The sequence below is a fragment of the Micropterus salmoides genome, unplaced genomic scaffold (genome assembly GCF_014851395.1).
Source record: "Micropterus salmoides isolate LMB-PRFRI ecotype aquatic unplaced genomic scaffold, ASM1485139v1 Ms_hic_scaffold_19, whole genome shotgun sequence".
Lineage (NCBI taxonomy): Eukaryota > Metazoa > Chordata > Actinopteri > Centrarchiformes > Centrarchidae > Micropterus > Micropterus salmoides.
The window spans coordinates 28,417,010-28,438,275 of NW_024041039.1; the positions used below are offsets into that span (position 1 = coordinate 28,417,010).

At 42.2% G+C, this 21,266-nt stretch overlaps 1 protein-coding gene across 3 annotated transcripts; it reads right to left on the minus strand.

The window, feature by feature from the left end:
* Positions 1-884: 884 nt before the first annotated feature.
* Positions 885-20,524, minus strand: LOC119910969. Of its 3 annotated transcripts, none has more exons than XM_038729839.1 (5): positions 20,119-20,521; positions 13,090-17,264; positions 7,066-7,189; positions 4,647-5,534; positions 885-3,616 (listed from the first exon to the last, which is right to left on the minus strand). In XM_038729839.1, exons 2-5 carry the CDS (start codon positions 16,571-16,573, stop codon positions 3,040-3,042), a joined length of 5,073 nt encoding a protein of 1,690 aa, XP_038585767.1. In that variant the 5' UTR covers positions 16,574-17,264; positions 20,119-20,521; the 3' UTR covers positions 885-3,039. The 3 variants fall into 3 exon arrangements, with proteins under 3 accessions (XP_038585767.1, XP_038585766.1, XP_038585768.1); XM_038729838.1 differs by having other exon boundaries at positions 19,998-20,521; XM_038729840.1 differs by lacking the exon at positions 4,647-5,534 and having other exon boundaries at positions 19,998-20,524.
* Positions 20,525-21,266: the final 742 nt, after the last annotated feature.

Below are 21,266 nucleotides of genomic sequence, written 5' to 3' on the forward strand. Positions count from 1 at the left end.
TCAAAATCAGCCAAATATTCAGCCATGACATGTAAAAACTAAGCTACGCTTTCTGTTCCTTAGTACAACAGCCTTCCCAGCACTCCTCACACCAACTCTCACGTTTCCACCATTGTGTTCTTGCAACAAGACACCTCTTGCGAGTGACTCTTGGTTAGACACAATAACAAACCAGCCAGATCAAACCAAAGGTAAAGAAACATTTTTTTATTTATCTATAGGGTCCTTTCTATGATGTTGTCAGCGTTAATCGGCATAGTGTAGTGGGTGTTTCTTTCTGCGCTCTTCTGTGTCTCTGCCTTGCATCTGCAGCGAGTGATGGTTGGCTGCTGTCCTCACCTAACCAGGACCTGGAGCTGAAAGGCATGGAGAAAGCTGCAAGAAATTGTCAGTGGATCATTCGGGAGTTTGGTCTGCGTTTGGGCAGTTATCTCTGCACGTTTGTCATAGACTGTATAAAACATGGATGAAGTCTCCGTGACGTCACCCATAGGTATCTGAGGCGCTGTCGTGAATTTCAGTGTGGGAGGGTCCGGCGGTCACCGTCTTACCAAAATGGACAAAGAGGTGGAGCTGAATAAAGCCTGGTAGCTGAACCACACTGGCCACCTGTGACAATTTTTACATATACTTCGGTTCGCTGCTTCCCTTTTCCCTGGAATTAATTTTATTGTTCCTCTCCTCATCCTGTGGACACTTTCGGGGAATGTAACAGTCAGACACTTAATCTGAGCCTGTCAGTAGCAAAAACAAGCACTTTTACATACATGGCTGATTATATTGCAGCCAGTATCGCTGCTGCAGCTCTTTCACTCAGTACTGAATCAATTTCAAAAATTGTTGTCCCCATTAGTCTCTTAGACACAAAGACATGAGAAATAGGGTCCATGTTGAAAAATACCATTTTCTTTAATGCATCTGTGGTTATGCTTGTAAATGTGTGCTCAAAAGCACCAGAAATAAATCCACCGCTGAACATGACAGGTGCATTAAGGCTCTCCCAAACCCTGTAGGTTTACACAGAGCATCATCATCAAGAATAAGGACTGGCAGAGCATTTTTAATGTTCACAATAGCAGTTGAAGCTGCACAAGGTAACAGTTTTCATTTTGCCTAAAAAAGAAAACAAACCTTACCCCATCCATCTCAATCAAAAAATATGGCTACAGCATCCCCACAATAGATTCACTAAATTCTAGTGCCATCACCTTCACTCTCAAGACTAAGTCACATTTAGTTGACTTGTAAGTTGTCAAAATTCAAACAGTTACCTCTGACTGCCCAATTTGAAATTCAAATGCAAATCATGCCATGACTTCCCACACAGTGTTTCATAACCACATATTGTAACAAGAATTATTATTGTGTAACTGATCGTTTGTTGACCTGCCACTTTACCTTTGTCACGTTTGTATTAGAATAACAAATCTGATCTATATATTTTAAAGGTGCTACATGTATCATTTTTAACATCAGTAAATTCTTACCACATTCATTTTGAGACATTAGTATAATTAATCAACAACAAGACCACTCCTGAGATGATTGGCAGCTCTACCACCCTCCTAACTGCATTTGACATTGTGTGCCACTGATTTGGATTTAGAGCGAAATCTTTTGGATTGCTTTACTTTCAGCGCAAACAGTGACAAATGGTGGAGAGTAGTGAGAGGCAAGTGGGAAAATATCATCTTCAACGTGTTTATCCACTTCAGTAAAGCCAAAGATGCCTCGCCGGAAGGGAGAGACAGAGGGGGGATTATGGGAAATGAAGTCTCATGACTAGCACTAAAAATACCACTGGTGTGGGACAAAGGCTAACAATCATCTCAACCATGGTCTTAATGTTTAAGTCAATTATACCAAGCTACCTGATAAATTAGTGTTTAGAAATGTTACAAATAGAACCTCTAAATTAGTGTAAGACTGCATTTACAATTAGTATTTGGCTGTATAAATAAAATTAAACTCAGCCATTATTATACACATCACTCAGGCAACACTTTTCCACATATGTAACATAGAATATAGTATGAATCTGTAAGCATATTGCTCAATTACATTCACAATTTGAAATCTAATTGATAAATAAAACATTTAAATTAAATTTTATTACTAATCCCTTCCATTATTTGTTCATTTCTTCACATTCATCACATATACAGTATATATATTTCACTCTGTAATAATCTCAATGTTCAAAATATATTATTGACACACTGTTAAATACACTGTAAAGTTGGATGTGATTATAAAATACATTGTTCACTAAAGTTCAGATATGAAGTAGTAAGCAGGTGTTTAAGTGAGGCATTAAATGGGGAAGGAAATGTAATAAGGCCTGAGACACATTAACATCATTAGATATTTATAAACCAATAAAACAATGTTCCACACAAATATTTTTCTTCAACTGTAATCATTTTTATGTGTCACTGTAGCTGATTTCCAACACTGGAATAATAATGTTTAAATACAGGTGACCAAGCCAAATGACTGAAAATGCCTGATATGTGATTTCTGTTCTGGTTTATTTTCCTTAGCTGTGTATTACCTGTACAGTAAATAAATAAAAAACCCACGGAACTATTAAAATGTATTATTTAGATAGAGACTAATATGACTGTGTAACTATTAAATCAACCCTGTGTTTAAAAATTTGACTGTTTATAATATCCATTTGGCGTGACACTGTGCATATCTTTCTATCAGCGGCCACATTTCCATTAAATCTCAACCTGAAGGTTTCTGTTTAGCCTGAGTCTCACAATGTCTCAAACTTAAATTGATTATATACAATATTGTGTAGGCTAATCTCTGAAAATGCAACAATTAACAGGTTTTTTTGGCAGCCTTTACTGTATAAGGTCATAAGAAGGCAATGGCAGCAGCTGATGCAAAAGTCAGAATTTACAGGCAAAAAAGCTATAGCCATCAGTTTATAAGTTATACATGTTTTCTACCATTTTGCAACCAATTCATTTTCAAGCAATGAAAGCTCCTTCTAAATGGTCAAACAAAAATTATTTCCTTCACAAATCAACCAGAAGAGGAAGATGACGGTGACGATGATGAAGATGATGAAGATGAAGGGGAGGGTCTATGGTTCTCGCCTCCTCCCAGTTCGGTGAACCTTACCAAAGACGATGATGTTGCTTCTTTTTCTTTCTCCTTTCTGCTTCCTGTGCAGACTGACCTCTGGGCAGGTTTAAACTGCCATGTCACCTTCTTTGTTGTTGACGACTGCTCTACTGGTGCCGCTGCCTTCATTGGCGTAGTGACAGGCTGAGTTGATGTGGGAATGGCTTGTGTCCCTGCCATGCTGGTGGAAACCCCGGTCACCTTCCTTGCTTTGCCATTGATGTTTCTGTCCTGTTCTGTGAAGAGCTCACTCAGCACTTCAGGTTCAGTGGTTTCTCCGAACAAGTCCCAGCCTGGTTCAGCAGGCAGCCGCTTGGGCCGTGCAGATTTGTTACCAGCAGCTGAGATTCTGGAGGAGCGACTGGGATCGGAATCGGACAGGTCTGAGTCCCAGTCACTGTCCCCTGCCACTGAGCCACAACCCAGTACTGATAGATCAACAGGGCCAGATCCTGAACTCTCCGAGTCTGACTCCCTGGAAAAACACAACAGAAAGAATATTGTACTACAGTAATACTTAATTGCAGTGGCCAAAGTAATCACTGGCATCTGCTGCCTGTCACCAATCTCATTCTTATATGTATTTGTCAGGTGCAATGCACTGCTTTTAAAAAGCAGAAATCTGAACACTCATACAAGCTATTTGTATATTATTGAATGACAAGGACTCCTTCTTCTTCTAAGCTAGTGTTCACCATTAGGTCCGCTGGTTGCAACCACGTAAAGGACTAATAACTCTGAGCAGCTGCCTCTGCAATGGAGGCTCTGAACATGAGCCACTTGGATTCTGTTTGCCTAACCATCTCTGGGATGCGAGAAAAAGTCCACCAGAGATAGGGTAGGGTAGAGAGTTGTAATCCTTGCAGAGCCTCAACCAGGCATTCCCAAGATGTAAAACGGAATGTGGGATCGACAAATGTGTTGCATCCGCAGTAATATGGATGCTGTACTGGACTGTAATGATTAAGAGGAAGCTGAGCCTGAAGGAAACACTCAATTTACTGGTCGATCAACATTCCAAACCCACCTTTGGTCGTGAGCTTTGAGTAATGACCAAACAAAGCAAATGTCCAGATTGTCAAAGGGTGGCAAGGGGTCACCCTTAAAGAAATGGGTGGGGCTGGAAGGAGCTGGGCTGCTCCATTGATAGGAGACAGCTGATGCAGTTTTGGTATCTGATTGGGATGCCTCATAGAGGTCTCTCTGTGAAGGTATTCCAGGCACACCGTATGGATGACTAAGAACACACATCTGGGCTGGAACCTTTCGATATTCCCTCAGAGAGAAATGGAAGACAATGCCAGGGAGAAAGACTGGGATACCTTACTTAGCTGTCTGCCTCTGCGCCCCAAACCAAGAAAAGTGGAGCAGAAAATGGATGGATGGATGGATGGATCTATGGGTTCATTAACTAAATTGCTTTACCGTTATTTGTCTGACCGCACACTGAATTACAAACAATGAAATTCACTACAGCTACAGTGAACACACCAAGATGCACATACCTGCCGCTGTAGGGTGTGGTTCCTGCGGGGCCCAGTAGGAGGCAGGCTGGAGCAGCCAGATAGACAAAGCTGTCAGTGCACAGAAAGTCTCCTTCCTCTAGTTTTTGTGGGACAAGGTGAGTCAGCTTGGCATCCCGTTCTGTATTCGACTGGTCCAAGTGTGTTTTCATGCTGTCTGAATGTTGCCGTACACTGTCTTGTTTAGTATCATGGGTGGGAACTTCTGTCAATGTGGCGACTTCACCCCTGGAGGCAGGTCTTGCAGACACAGCAAGGTAAACAAAGCTGTCCGATTGGACAAAGGGATCTAAGTCACCACAGTCCAGTCCTGAGCTTCTGATTGGCTTCTGATTAGGATCTAGAAGGTGTTTGATCTGTTGTTTTGAGGGAGACAGAGGAAGGGGAGGACTTCCCATGAGGGTCACTTTTTTCCTGTGTGGTATTTCTTCACTTTGTGGGGCATTTATAGTTGTGGATCCCTCATCTGTATGGTGAAGTGAGGTCTCAATAACTGAAACCGTTCCTATCTTATCAGCTCTTCTTCCATTCTCATCTATTCCTCTCTCTTCGTCTCCCCCCATCTTTCCATGCCATGCTTCCTCTCTTTCACCATCTCCTTCTATGTCTTCATGCAAGGAAGTGTTGAGGAGTGATGGGTAGCACCACTGAAGCTCTGTACTCTCTTCCCTCCCCCATTCCTTTAACCCTGCATCATCCCCGTCTTTCTCCAGTGATGTGCTGCTGCTGCCTAGGTCGGAGCCACTGATTGGCTGGTCGCTGTCAGAGCCAGCCTCCTCCTGGCTCTGATTGGATAAGGAGAGGAAGACGCCACTGGAGTCGGACTCCAGTGTAACGTTGGAGTCTGGAGAGCTGTCCTCCTTAGTGGAGCTAGAAAAAGGACAAGGCAGTCAAATGACTGCTACATCCCCATGTGTCTGCAAAGATCCTGTGACTTGTGTTTTTTTTGCCACTGGTAACCACAGATGCCATCAAATTTATCGTAACCTACTTTTTCGGATCAAGGCTACTGATTTGTTTTTGTCTCTAAGCCCCACAGAGCATATTTGTATGGCTCTGATTTGAATGCTTGCACAGATGTCTTGGGTGATGGACACATCATTATGAATACATTTGCTATATATGTTGTTGTTGTTATATGATGATATATGATTGTTATCATGATCTGCGGAAGATTCAGGAAAAAGTGCTCCTGACACCTATATGAATAGTTTTTATAATGGTCCAGAGTTTTATGATGGTCCAGACCACAAATGTTAACCAGAACAATTACAACAACTGTTGGGTTTCAAATAGTGTAAAAAGAAGGAAAACATACAAAGTTTAAAAGTAAAAATATATATCACATATTAAAGCCATACAGTATATACTGCATTGCATGTCATGCCAGTGAAAGCCCCCAAATCAGAAATGTTGTACAGCACCATGTAAATGTGCAGTCAAATCTTCTGCCAAATCACCCACATGTACACAAAAATCACTTAATAAACAAATGGCTGTGTTTTGTTGCAATAGGAAGTCAGCTGGACTAAACTTAAAAGGAGATGGGAGCAAATGAACAAAGTGTGAAAACGACTTTAGGAACTTCAGCACTAATATGTTGCTTTATTTTCGAGATTTAGGAATCTGTCTTAAACTCTTTGTCTGACCAAGATTGTAGTTCGTTTAGCATCTTTCTTGTTTATTTTATTCACTGTTACTGTTCTGATTAATTGATTACATGTGGTGTGCCTCAAGGCTCAAGTGTTGGGCCACAACCATTTTGTTTATTTCTATCACTCATGGCTCAGCCTCAAGACGTTTTGTGCATTTACATACATGTAGAATCCAAACACAATCATTTTTAAAAGCAAAATTCTTGACACCACACTGCAAAGTACATAGCAGTGTCAAAACCAGATGGTGATATATTTCATTGATCTGTAAGTAAATATAAAAAGAGAAGAAAATGAGAAATGAAAAGAAAAAACCCAAAATCCAAAAATGATATTTTGTTGCTTAAATCAGCTTTGAAATTCTCAGAAACTTAAAGTTTTTTAATCTGCCATGATCCATGTTAATGTGGTGACTGGCACCCACAGAATTTGTTAAAATTATCGAGATATCCTAGTCAAAGTCACATATTCACTAAACTGGCCCAAAAAGCCAGTAAATATCAATGTACAGTACAAAGGCATGGCTTTAAATTGAACTTGCGTTCCAATGGCATAGTGGACCAGTGGATTTTTAACCCTGTCTAAACATAATCTTGGTCAGAGCTTCAGTATATCTTGGCTGAATTGTAACCTGGATTTTGTTTTTGCCCCATGCGATTAACTTCCAGTCACCCAGGATGTATGTCAACATCTGGCAGAGAACTGTTCAGACTCACTGCTGACAACAACCGTTTTCAAGGAATTACCTTGTGCCAACAGTGGAAGTCCCAGCAGATTTGGTTGACCAGTCAACAGACTGTCTGTCTGTGTCCATAGCTGGTGAGGCCAGAGCACTGAGCTCCAAACTGACCTGGGATCTGCTTCCCACACCTGAAAATAGAGCACAGATTTAACTATTAACAAGACAATTATATATACAATTAAACAAGAGATACAAGGTGTATAATCAATACATTATGCAATTCATTCCCCTCCTAGTCAAGCCATTGGATATTTGATCACAATCAGTGGATCAATGTCGATGTTTGAGTCGATGGTTTGCATTTATCTAGCTTAGCCCTTCCTGCAGGATTAGAAAAGTGACACACACACACATAGGTGTCTGAGAAGATAATTACAGTACCAGAGCCAACAAATCCTAATCTAGGTAACATGGTGCAGAATGGGTAGACGTGAGGTATGTTGGGACTGCACACATAAAACAAAGACTAGGGCTACTTCAAAACTCAAGCCTTATCAAAGAAACAGCACCAAAATCCATCTGGTCTGTTAAATTGCACCTGAGTGTGAGATTTAAGTTTGAATGGAAATCCTGGATGCCTACTGGATGAGGAGCAGGAGTCTCCTGTAGTGCAGCCATGACATCACTAAACCTTGCATTCGGTTCTGCCTTTGCCTTTCCACTGCGACTCTGGTTGCAACACAGTCGTAGTCTTAGGCACTGAAAGAAAATTTTTGACCGAAGTATTGATTCGAACAAAATTTCATGGCAACGGCATAGTGGTTTACAACCAACACGACTCTTCTGCAAACAAGCTATAAGACGCAAAAGTATATAATGCATGTACGTTCATAGTGAAAAGCTAGCTCTCTCAGTATGGATATAATGGCAGAGGCTGTAAAGAGACCAAAGAAGGTGTTTTTGGAGGAAGCGATGAAGAGAAAAAGAGAGACCGACTGAGCAAGAGACTGGACAAGAGTAAATATCTGACTGGCTTGCACTCATTGGCCTGAGCTAAAACAGCTGAAAGGATGGAAAACAGATGCCGAGCTGGCCTTCTAGCTGTTGGACTGGTCAGTAAAAACTTGATTAGCTGGCTTGCTGTGTCTTGTGTTGTTGCATTTGCTTGATGTTTGGCTGTGTTAGCAAAGTTGTCGACTCGAGCAAAATCAGCCAGAGGTTTCACAGACAGAGGTTTAGCTGCTAGCTACAAATCTGTCAGCAGACTTACTAGATAACACACTCGGACATTACTGTAAATGCTCTTTCGTCGAGTGCTGTCTAGCTTTGTTGCTGCAGTACTTAGGATCTTACGTGCCATACTTTTTAAATAGTAAACTAGTGCAAATAGCTAACGAGAGAGCTATTTCATTTCCTTCTCACCGAGAGTTTCACATGCGCTGTACTGATAACCGCCAATCCAGGGCTAAAAAAAAAGGACTGTCCGACCTGCAGCCTTTCCCCTCCTCTGTGTCTCTGCAGAGCGCCTCCACACACACACACACACGGAGCGAAGTCGGCCAGCAGATCAGCTGACATTACGGAAGTTGATTTGTTCAGTAACACGACATTTTAATCTGCTCAGTCTCTCATCCACCGTAGCTGTGTTTTGGTTTTACACAAACACTAGTTCGGTTAAAGCTAATTATTACAGACTAGCTGAAGTTAAGACTGTCTGTCCTGTAAATGCTCCATATTTGTATAGCGCCTTTCTAGTCTTTTCACCACTCAAAGCGCTTTTACACTACATCTGCATTCATACACATTCATACACTGAGCCTCAGTGCTCAAACATTGGGGTTCAGTATCTTGCCCAAGGGGGCAAGCAATACTCATACTCCCCATGCAACCAGGGAGCCAGGGATTGAACCGCCGACCTTCCGATTAACAGCCAACCCGCTCTACCTGGCCACAGCCGCCCTTGTGATCTAGTGTGACGAGATTTTCGTCAGGTAAAAAGCTGTCTCGCAAGACTCTTGCAAATGACATTTTTCACACGCTGTCAAGCCACACATTAATTTTCTCACGCAGTGAAAAACAAATGTATAGCTGATAAGATTAAACTCAGAGAGCGAATCAACTCCTGCCAGCTGATTGACACCAGCATAGGCTGTGATAGTAAACAGCTGAACACGCTCGCGCTGTGAGTCCAGACCTTTTTATATGACGAGTGGTAACTTAGGTGGAAGAGTTTTGCAACATAAACATCTAAAAACTGAAGCACAGCCCGCTCTGTTTGGGACTGCGAGCTGCACTGGAAGTTAATGTGGATCTGTGATGAGATTTGGGCCTGATCACAAGTTTTTCATTTAGCCTACTTTTGGTTTCACATGCAGCATGCAGTCCCAAACTGCGTCAGTCAAACGCTCTGAAGGGGATAACGTTACTACCAACGGATCAAAAACATAATGCACAGCAGAGTGAAGGCCAGGTAGACTTCCCATGAAATGATGACTTTAGTCTGGTAGTATTTTGCCTTTTTCTCTGGACATGTCAGTGAACACAGAGACCATGAGCAGAAAATCTGCTGAAACACAGGAACTATTAAAGTCCAGAAGTTTATAACTAAATTAAATATAATAATTACTCATTATGGTGAAAAGGTGCCACAGTCACATTTAAAGAGGTTACTTCCCCAAACAAAGACACAAAAGACTAAATCATGACTCAGCAGAGAGGATACTACAGGAGAAAAGTTGATCTACAGGAGAAACAGATCTGAAAGCGGCACAGAATGAATGAGAGCTACACTGGCTTATAATCTGTTATAGTTAGGTTATATATTTTGAATTGTCACCTGCCCCCAGAATTTTGTGTTTCTCTTATGTAAATAAATAAAAAATGTGTTTGAAAAAAGTGTTTGATGCTCAGAATATTTATTTAATTCAGCTTTAAAGATTTCTTAAATATAGTGTTAAAATCTTGTCTTGTCTTGATCTTGTGAACCCAATCTCGAATCTCGAATCTCGTCTCGTGGGTTAAGTGTCTCGTCACACCCCTACTGTCTTTAGTAACTGTTTAGCTCAGTTTTCCATTTACATAAAAATATGGCACATGTAGGGCCTAAACTCAGATGCTTGCTGAGACAAACCAGCTCCTGTCTACCAGCAGCAGGAGGAGGGAAGACTGATAGGGACTGAGTTCATCATTCTTTTCTTAACTTCACTTAGTATTTAATAATACTAGTAATAATAATATCAGGAATTTGATTTATTTTTCTGGCATTTTAGATTTGTTTCCAGTAAGATATTTTTTTTTTAACAAGCCAATTTTTTATTAAGGAAAAAGAACTGATGAGAGTAATATAAAGAACTGAACCAATAAGGTGTACTAATAAGAATGTATCAATAAAATTCTAATGATAACGTTACCCATCCCAACTCGTGAGAAAATGTCTGGCACAATTGAATTTGTAGTTTAATAGCCCTGCCTTACACGCATCCTCATACATACACATCTGGAACCCACAGATGGCATGGTAGCCTACTCAGCTGCGCTCCATGCCTTCTTGGTGAGGCCAGGTGGAGTGTGTCCTCCATTGTGGTTCCTATCCTTTTGTTTAAGCTTCAAGGGCCTGCCACCATTTAGGATCATCGCGTGACGAGCCACCCACATGCTCAAGTCCACCATTTTCCTTCTTCCCCCTCTACTGTGCCACACACACACTCATATGAACACCCACACATGCACACACCTGCTTTCTGATTATTATATGATTGTGCTTTGAGTAGATAATATGGTTTATCTGCTGGAGTTATTGCTCATTGATCGGTGCTGAAGAAAATAAACTCTGTTTTACCTTTTAAAGAAAACTTGCAGTCAGTACTCGGATTTACGGTAATAAATAGTATTTAAATACTGACAAGTGGACAAATCCCCTTTCACATTTTGGTTATAGGTCCCTGATCTCAGCCTGGTGCCCCGTAGTTCTTAACGTTTATTAATAATTTTGGTAATTGTAATAACTTTATTAAAATGTTTAAATATCTTTGATATTTGCCAATAACCAAATCTGCACTACCAGATCCCAACAGACAAGCAAACAAGCCCCAGTCCAAACCTCTCTGTAAGCCTAAACCCCCACCCCTAAATGGAACAATCCAGACCTTAACCCCCCCCCCAACATCCACCTCAATATGTTGTCCCCTTAGGGAGCAAGTTATTGTCAAAGCCTAGATGCCAAACAGATCTCAGTTGAGTATTTGAGCCAGAAGTGTGTGAACTATTTATTACCTATTTATGCCAAACTGGTATCACTGTTTTCTTGGGCATTATTACTGGAAAGTATCTTAAGGCTGAAATGATCTATGAACTATCTAAGAAAGCCAGTGTGTAATTCAAAAGTATTTTAATATACCAAATTAATATTATATAATTTATAAATCATATGTGTTGTGTCTTTATTAGACTTATTTTTTCCCTTCATGATCACTGTAAAAAATGAGCTGCATAGTGAGATGAGCTCTGCTTCCAGGGAGATGGAACATTGATATCTAAAATTATAGGTCTTGGATTCTGAGAGAACCGGGAACGGCAAGAAACAACACAAACTGGATTGCATTGATGTGAAACAATGCACTGAGGATTGTGATGCTCTAAAGTCAAGCTAACTAAAACATTACAACATCTCATTATTCCTTTCTAAAGTCATATTACAGCACTGTCCTGATATTAATGAGGAGAAAATACTGGAAAACAATGTCTATGCCTGGCAGTGGATTACTACATCAGTTCAGAACAATGGACAGTTCCACTCTGCTGGCACAAATTCACCACCTGTTATTTTGGTACATGTATAAATGAAACAATTCAAAGCCAATATCCCAGCCAAACTCTCCACTCTCAGTTACAAACAATACAGTGCAACTGCTGACATCAGGAAAGTGCTCAGTGTATACAGTACAATACTACTGCTGTTTTGACTGCTCACATAGTAAACAATAAACCATGAACATAAAAATGTGAATTAATGGGTTTCACTGCAACATGGTAGATCTCCCTGATGAAGGCAGGAATCTGTGTGTGAGCTTGTGTGTGTGTGTGTGTGTGTGTGTGTGTGTGTGTGTGTGTGTGTGTGTGTGTGTGTATCTGTTCGTATTTCGATTATGTTATTAAATATTTGATTTACAAAATATGGTTGTTGATAAGGAGTTAAGTAAGACTTTTATTAAGTTATAACTTTGTACGAAAGAGAAAGCGCATTACACAGTGGGCTAGTGCAAATAGCATTTGAAGTTAATGCTGCAGGTGATATAATAAGGTATACATGATATATATATTACTATATCTCATTTCTCTCTGTTGCAGATTAAAAATGGAACCTCATGATATGCTAACTGGAAATTTTCCAGTAGCTTGCTCTACCGCCTTTTTGCAAGAGGTCAGGGAATTTATTTTTTCCCAAATTGGCTCAAACTGTATAACTTGAAGGTGCTCAAGACAGGTGTCATTCATTAACTAATTAATTGCATTTATCTTGTGTTTTAAGCTAATAGTTTCATTTAATCTATGTGAAGTATTTATTGTACATTAAAGTATTTATATACCTCATTTCATTTGCAATACTTGTAAATCAGTGTTTAGCCAAAAATAAATGGCACTGGTAGTGGTACTTTCACATTGTTAGAATGGGGCTCAACTCCCTGCAGTGTCCTTGCTCAGCTGCCTACACAGTATTAAAAGGCTACTATTTCAAGTTAACCAATACTTCACATTTAAGACCTACTTCTTGCTTGATGACGCATAAGGCAGGAGACAGATTTTGAACAAGCACTGCACTGCTAAAAGGCTCAGGGAGGTGTCCCATCAACCCCTGTGAACAGGCCCTGCACTAGTCATTTATGAAAAGGCAAGCTTTCTGTTATAAATTTGAGGTCTCCAAGCCTAAGCCAAGATAACCCTGATAACATCACTGTGACATAATCAGGATATTTTATTTTTAATTAAGTGATCATAAAACATTTTGCCTTATATGAAACATAATAAGTGACATGAATGAAAAAATATGGTAGGAATGAAAACAAACACAGAAAATCCAGCTAATACCTACCAGTCAAGAGGGCAGCTTTCTCTCTCTGCGGCCCAGGGTGTGTTTGGTACATGTCAGCTCGTTCCCTCTGTGACTCCAGCAGTGTTTGGTACAAATCCTGGGTGTCCCTATGGGGCTGAGACAGGTCTAGGTGCTCTAGGTCAGAGTCCAGCTCCCTGGCTCTCCTTTCTAACTCTGTTAGGCTGAGCTCTGAAGCTGCTGAGGAGGGGGGGTGGGAGCCCCCAAAGCCAATCGGGGGGCGAAGAAGAGGCCAACGTTGCAGGGAGCCCGAGAAAGAATCTGTATCACCTCCTCCTTCTGTTCCCCCTTTCTCCCAGCCATCATCCCACAATGTGGTGACCATCTCAAGGACAGCATCCCAACTCTCCACCCTCCCTTCCTCTCCAAGGGTTCCTCCCTCTCCTCCTTCCACCTCACCTTCTTCTTTCTTTAATTTAGCCACCACCTCCTCCAATTCTTGTCCATGCCACTCTTGTATTCCATCCTTAATCTTTATCCCTCTATCCTCCACCTTTTCACACATAATTTCTACGTCCTTTTCCTTTTCCACAAGTTCCTTTTTGTTTCCATCCTTTTGCACTTTCCTTTCAATCCTTCTCTCAGACTTTTCTCGTTTGGTTTCCTCCACCAGTCCCTCACTGACAGTAACCCTTTCTTTCTCCTTACCCACTTTCTCCTCAATTTTGTCTTTCTCTTTTCTCCTCTCCTTGTCTCTCTTCTCTTCTTTCCCCCTCCTCTCCTCCCTCTCAGTCTTCTCTTTACTCTCTTCTCCTTGTTTCTCCTTGCTCCTGGATGTCCTGGGTTCTTCCTGCTCTCTGCAGACCCTCCAGTGCTCCAAATTCTGCTCCTTCAGGGAAGCCCTACCCACCAAACTCACCCCCTGTCCAGGTTCTGGATGAGAGGGCTCTTTAAGTGAGCATCGTCCCACAATACTTGTAATGTTCATTGAGTTTGTTAACGGGTTTTCTGACAAGTGGCCTGGACGAGGGTGGAGTTGGGAATGCGGGCGCCTCTTCTCCAATGCTGAGAGCACAGAGGGGAGTGGGGGGAGAATAGGAAGGTTGTGGAGTGCTCCACCCTGCCGTACAGTCCTCTTTCTGACAATGATTCGGCGAGGCCAAGTGGACTCGATGCCCTCAGTGGGCCCCGTTGACTCAAGGTCTCCAAGCCCTCTGCTTAGTCGTGGGCTGACCACACCCGGTCGGAGCCCTGTGGCCGTGCCAGGTCGAGTCCTGGAGCTGGACTTAGATGATTTGGACTTCTGGGATCGGGAACCTTTCGCTACATGGCTAGATTTAATTTTATCTATATCCAGAGGCTTTGTCTCAGCCTGATCTGCAGTGACAGTATCAGCTTTATCCTCAGCCCCAACACTTATCGGAGCTTTATCTGTAATATTGTTGACATTCTGGGTTTCACTGACAACCTCAGTCTTGGAGTTACTTTTAGTCCCTGTCTCATTACTAACCCCAGCTTCTAGTACTGCCTCAGGCTCAGATATAGGAGCAATCTTAACATTTGACTCAACTTTAGCTCCTACTCTGGACTCTGCTGCTGAACCAACTTCATTATTAACTTTAGCTACACCTCCATCTTCTATTCCAGTCCTATTATCCACCTGCCTTGAACTAGCCTCTGCCTCAGTCTCTGGATTTGTCCCCGGACCAGATCTAGCTCCAATCTCAACTGTATCTCCAGGCCCAACCCTGTTCTCAGTGTCAGTCACAGTTGAAGGTATAAACTCAGCAATAGGTTCTGGTTTTGCCACACCCCTTCCAGTTTTTTCCCCACTCCTTGTACCTCCCTTGCGTCCCTCCTTGTGTCCCTCCTTGTGTCCCTCCTTGTGTCCCTCCTTGTTTACAGCTGGAACCATATTTTCTATTTCCACCCCAGATTGCACTTTTCCTTCCAAATCCCACCCCCCTGGTCTTGTTTTCACCTGAGAGCCCATTCTTTTTTCAGACCCATTTTTAATGCTAGCCCTGGATCCATTGTCATATTTGTTCCAACTTTCAGCTGTATGGTGTTCTTGTATTCCAGACCTGATTTCAACCTGTGACATGTTTTCAGTTCCATCTTGACTTATTAACCTTGGCCCACACCCAGATTTGCTTTCAACTAACACCAAACCCACACTCCCATTGTCAAACTTGGAAACCATACCCCCACCTACATTTTCAGTGCCAACTTTTGACCCAGCTCTATTCCTACCCACAGCACCGGTGCCCATTCTGGGGGCAACACTGGGGGAGGGTGAAGGTGAGGGCTGTGGGAGCAACAGGGGTGTTGTGTCTAGGACCTGTTCGGGCTCTAAAAACACAGAGTCTCTGTCTGAACGCAGAGGTACTGGTCGACCATAGCCAAAGGTCCCAAAAGTTGATGTTTCCCTCCTCTCCCTCTCCCTCGCTCTCTCCCTCTCCAGCCTCCCCCTCTCCCTCTCTCTTTCCCACTCTCGCTGGGCCCACCCTCTCTCCATCTCCCTTTCTCTCTCCCTCTCCCACTCTCTTTCTCGTTCATTCCGGCCCCATCCTCCTCCTCGGTCTCTTAGGTCCTGCTCGAGGTCGTGAGCAGACAGTTGGACTAGTGGGGCACGGTAAGGGGATCGTCGAAGCTCATGGGGTGGTGACAGCCTGAGGCTCTGGCTTTGGGAGTAATGCCTTGGCTGGTGGACCTGGGGAGGGGAACAGCGCAAACTCTGAGTCTGACTTGGTCGAGGTTTGGCAGGGGAGAAAAAGACCGGAGTATGGTAACCTGAAGAGAGAGGTGAACCGGAAAAGGGGGAAATGAGGGGGGAGGTAAGAGAGGAAGACTGGCCCCCAGGGGGGGGATAGTGCCCTGGGTTCAGATATCCCCCTCCTCTGTCCATCATTTCAGTTGTAGTAAGCTCCAGACACTCCAGGTGTTTTGGAGGTGTCAAGACCTTCCAGGAATGTCGGCCATCTCTGCTCTTTGTGCTGTCTCCATGGTGATAGTGGTGGTGATGGTGGTGCTTCTTGGATGACGAGGAAGACACTCCCGGTGCTGAGAACGAGGACACAGAGGGAGAAACTGATCGGGTGAAACGTCCTGGCGAATGGCAGCCACTGCCATCAGCATCCTGACCCCCAAGCTTCAATGAATCATAGATGGCTCTTTCGTCCAGACGCCGCACAAACGAGGGGTTGGGAGTTAAAGAGCGTGGCTGCGGATCAAACATGTCAGCTGGAGACCTGCTAACCCTCAGGGAGCCACTTGCTGAGTAGCTAAAACTCCCCTCACCTCCACAGTCTCGCCTTATGGACCCTCCAGGGTGATGGTGATGGCTGTCAATTTGTTGATTGATACACATGGTATCGTAGATGGACCGCTGGGGTACGTAGCCGTCTCCGTATCCCCCTTCCACAGCCCTAGCTCGCCCTCCCACTCCCCCATCCCCAGCTCCATGTTTCTCCAGGCAGCAGGAGCTCTTCCTGAAACACCCAGGACGGCTAAGAGGCTTGCCCATGGTTGGTTGGATGGCTGATGGTGGGAGGGGTTGGTGGGAGGCACGTCTGAAGCTTGAAGAGTGAATTGTGAATTTGTTAATTTAACTAATTTTGAAATTGTTTGCTTGCAATATAAATTTCAGAATGTGCAATAGGCATGGAAGCCAGCCTTGAGAGGGCCATGGCAAAATAAATGTCAATTCAATTCAAAATGTTTCTTTTTCTTTTCTGGTAGTGTAGCATATTCCTCTTGTTTTAATGTGAAGTCAGGACACTCTTTTGATCAAAGTATGGCATTGCTGGGGAAAAACATCCGCTTGTCAAAAGCTCCATGACATAAGTACAATGTAAATATCATAATGTCCAAATGAAATTTGGAGATGGAATCCTACTTCAGGAAATATTCCAACTACATTTTGAATAAAAACATGAAAATACAAGACAAAATATGTCCAGTTTTTATGTCCACAGGCTTTACTGTTCTTAGCTCATCTTCTCTCCCACTCTCTTCCCAGCGTGACTGTATTTGTGTTTATTCTGCTTGTTTATTGTTCTGGCTGTCTGTTCAGAGCCAATTAAGTCTTGATCCACTGGAGCATTAGTCAGTCAGACACAGAGCGACAGAAAGACGGAGACAGTGGATGGAAGTATGAATCAAGTCAAAGCTTCTCCTCACATTCTGGCTGTGTTTGTTGCTTAGCTGTCGTCTGTCTGTGGAAAACAAAGCAAACAAGAAAAGGTTTGAACGTAAGACAGCTTGAAAAAAAAATCCATAAATATTAAAGTGAGTGGATCTTAGCACATTCAGTAACAAATATTGTTTCATTATAATTTTGGTTGAAATAATTTTAATATTGACCATAGCATAGCAGAGATCAGATAAGGCATTATCAAGATGGCAAGAGTGTAAGGGTCTAAAGAGCGATGCAGAGGTTTTCCTATTCCTTCTTGACAAGTAAGTGCTAACAAGTTCTGATTTTCCGCTTCAAGCCCAGCAAAATGTGTGGAGCATCATTTAGCTTAGCAGAGTGATACGAGTCAGCAGAGACCGTGTCGGAAACGTCTGCATTGTGTATGTTCAGATTGCCTACTGCAGCCTTAAGATATTAATACATTAATCAAGACTGATATGCTTTTCCAATTGCCACCAATTTTAAACACAAAGCTCACTTTACTTGTCACAAGAAGTACTACTCAACCTGTGAAAACAGTTGTATTATGTCCTCTGTAACGATGAATGGCCCTTTTGAAATTGAAGAAATCGGTTTGTGGTTTAACCAAGCAGGGAGGGTCTAAAAAAAGAAACTACTTCATTTTGTAGGAATTGCAGGATCCAGTGTTGTTTGGACTTGACCAATAATGGGGAGTAAAAGCCCAGGTATCACTGTCTCTGCTGTTTCAATTCTAATTGTTAATTTTTTTTCAACTTTTCCAAATCTAATGCCCAGTCCCACACGTAAACGGAGTTTTTCTTCCTTCGTTTAAAAAAAAATCTCTGTCTACATGAAAACGCAAAAACACGCTATCAAGCGCTGTCAAGAGCATGCCAAACCACCAGGCGGCGATATGACCCTAGCTGTGAAGCCATGTTGGCCAATCAGAGCCTAATAAAATGGTAAACAAAGCAGATAGCGGCACAAAATCAAGGCAGAAACTCCGGTTTTACTGTCTACATGACAGCGCTGCAATCGAAGTTTCTTAAAATCTTCACCCTAGCAGGAGTTTTCAAAAATGTTCGGATTCAGTGGCTTGATACTGTGTTTCCGTGTGGACGAACGGCCAAACTGTGTAGAAAAAGTTCATGTAGACAGGGCCTAAATCCAGTAGTGCCTACAGAGCACTTCTCTAACAACTGAGAGGAAAAGTAACCCACAGGTGTCTAAAAGCTAGCAAACCATTTCATCAGTCTATTGATTAGAATCTTAAACAGTCAAACAGCACCAACCCAGGCTTCATCCATCACTAGGTTAGTACTAATGCTGTGAAGAGAAGCCCCGTGCTGGGATTAGGGGAGAACCAGATGGACTTTCAAATTGTTGATTTTAAATCCTCTTTGACAGTGTTTTTTCAAAATGTACTTACTTTTTGTAATTTGGGAGGTCAGCCATCACAAATGCACTGTATAAAACCTGTGTTGACTTAGGAATATCTTAGAACATATACACCAACAGGCTTCAAAATAGAAATATAACACTTCATAGGCAAGTTAACAAAAGAGAAAAACCTTAAATGTAATTTTGCATGTATGTTTTTCTCACTAGGACGGGCTAAAATTGAGCTAAATACTGAATCCCTCAGTGGAACAATGGCTTTGGTTATTTATTAGGAAATATACAACAGTCTTACCAACCTAAACAGTGAAATAATGTTGACAGTTAAGACAACAAAGGGGAGAAACCATCAGTGTTCTTTACATAGAAATTTCAGTTTTTCTCCTAAGGACGGGCAAATCGCTTAGCTAAATACTGTAACTCTAGTTGGTTAATCTCTTTGGTCAATTTTGTAGAAGTTATATATGAGGACATATCAACAGTCTTCACAACTTAAATGGACGATAACTCCTCACAGCCAAGACAACAGAAGATAAAAAGCCTTTAAAATGCCAGCAAAGCATTTTGAAGTTGGAGAGTTGCAACAGACAGCACGAAGCAGCCTTAAAGCCCGTGCAAATTTGGTGCCAAAAATACGATGACATCAATCTTCCTTGAGAGCTGTTCCCTCCATCAATATGAGAAACCAGAAGCTGAATTTTTTTCCATAGTATGACATTGTGAAAATTTGATTTGATGTTGACGTTCCTGCTTTGAATGTACCAAACTGGTTCATCTACAGCAGCTAGCCCGCTAACTGCAGTTTTGTGAGAGGCAACAACAGCATTTAGAATAATGATTAGCTTTAAACGTTAGCTTGAAGGAAGTCACCAACATCAAAAGAAAAAGGCATTTAAAACAAATCTTGACCACAGAAGCGTGGCAACCACCACACATACTGAGAGATGTGGTAACCTCACAATGACACAGACGAATTTCACCACACTTGAACCAGCTCACGCGGGGAATAAAGTTAAAAGAGAAATTAATAATCATTTACTTTCCAAAACTCCAGTTAGACTTCTTTTTCTGACATAGAAAAATGAACAGAATGACATTCACATATCGAAAAACATCTTTAGAAAGCGTTCCTCGGTAGTTCTGAAGTATCCAGCTCGTACTGAAGAGTCAGAACTGTCTAATTTGCATATATTAGTGATGCCATCCTCACAAATTAGTTCAGCTCCATCAAAGTAGCCTATTGATAGTCCTAGTCTCTCCATCTCTTTCTCTATCTTTTCAGTGTGCCTTCGTTCTTAAGCATCTCCTCTCCCTCTCTCCTTCTCTCTCTCTCTTTCAACACTGCTGCTGCCATCTGCTCTATTTTCTCCCCAATCAATAGAAAAGCCAGAACCTTATCAGCATGGTCACAGTCATTAAAAGGCATCAGTCAATCCAGTCCGTCGATCTCAGTCCCATCCTGGTAATGTCTTGTCATTCTGCCTCAAATCAGCATCCTCATTTGTTTTTCTTACCGGCATCCCTGCCTCTGTCGTTTCTCTCCCTCTCTTTCTGTCTCTCTCTCTCTCTCTCTCTCTCTTTATCTCTGCTGTTTTTCTCTTTTTCTGTTGCTTGTCTCCCTCTCTCTTCCCCTCTCTGCTGTGAATCATGCCTTCTGTCAGAGGAAGGTTTTTTTGACAAGCACTCTCTCTGCCAACCAACACACCAACGCAAACCCTCCTCCTCTCCTCTCCTTTCACTCTCTCTCCCTCCCAGCTTCTCTCCTCCTCTATTCAGCCTCCCTTTACCTCTCGATCTGTCCTTCTCTTCCTCTCTCTCCCTCCCATTTACACTCCACACAGCTTCGGGGCTTTAAGAGCTTTGGAGCTGCAAAGAGACCAACTTCTCCTCTCCAGCTGCTTCTCTTTTCCATCTCATCTCTATCTCTCTTTCTCATCTCTCACTTGTCGTCGCTCTGTATTGCTATGTTTCTATTTTTCTCTCTCTCCCTTCTCTCATTCCCTTCTAGATTTAGTTTGACCTGAGTGGGTTACCCTTGGGAAATCATCACTGTCAGACATTTTAGAAATGAGGTAATGAAGGAGAGGAGGAATGAAGGAAGGATATCTATCTATCTATGTATCTATCTATCTATTTTTCTATCTATCTATCTATTTATCCCACAGATCTGTGTTTCAGTCTCCCACACACTCTTTTCTTCTCTGGCTCTCTCTCCATCCCTCTTGTAGCCCTCTCAGTTTGCCCTCTACCTCCCACTCTTCACCTCAGCGTTAATGCAACACGCATCACTGTGGAGGCGGCAGGGAGAGTGAGAGCGACAGAAAAGGAAAGAGCAACAATGGATACTCACATACTGTACAGTGCAATTTAAAAGCATCGTCATCAGCAACATCATTTGACCATTGCTGTAATAGCAGTGTGGAAAAACAGGATCATTTTTTTTCATCATTGAGAGATGCTAATGTAATTATCAGCAGCATTATAAGGTATGTTTTTAGCTCCTTTCTATCTGAATAACAGCTAGCGTTTGTTGCACCAGACAATCCTTACATGAAATCCTCTGGTTAACAGACACTGATGTATTTTCTGTTTTGCGTGGAATAAACAGAAAAGGAAGGACAGAGTATTTAGACTGAGCAGCAGCAGTCTAAAAAACGAGCGC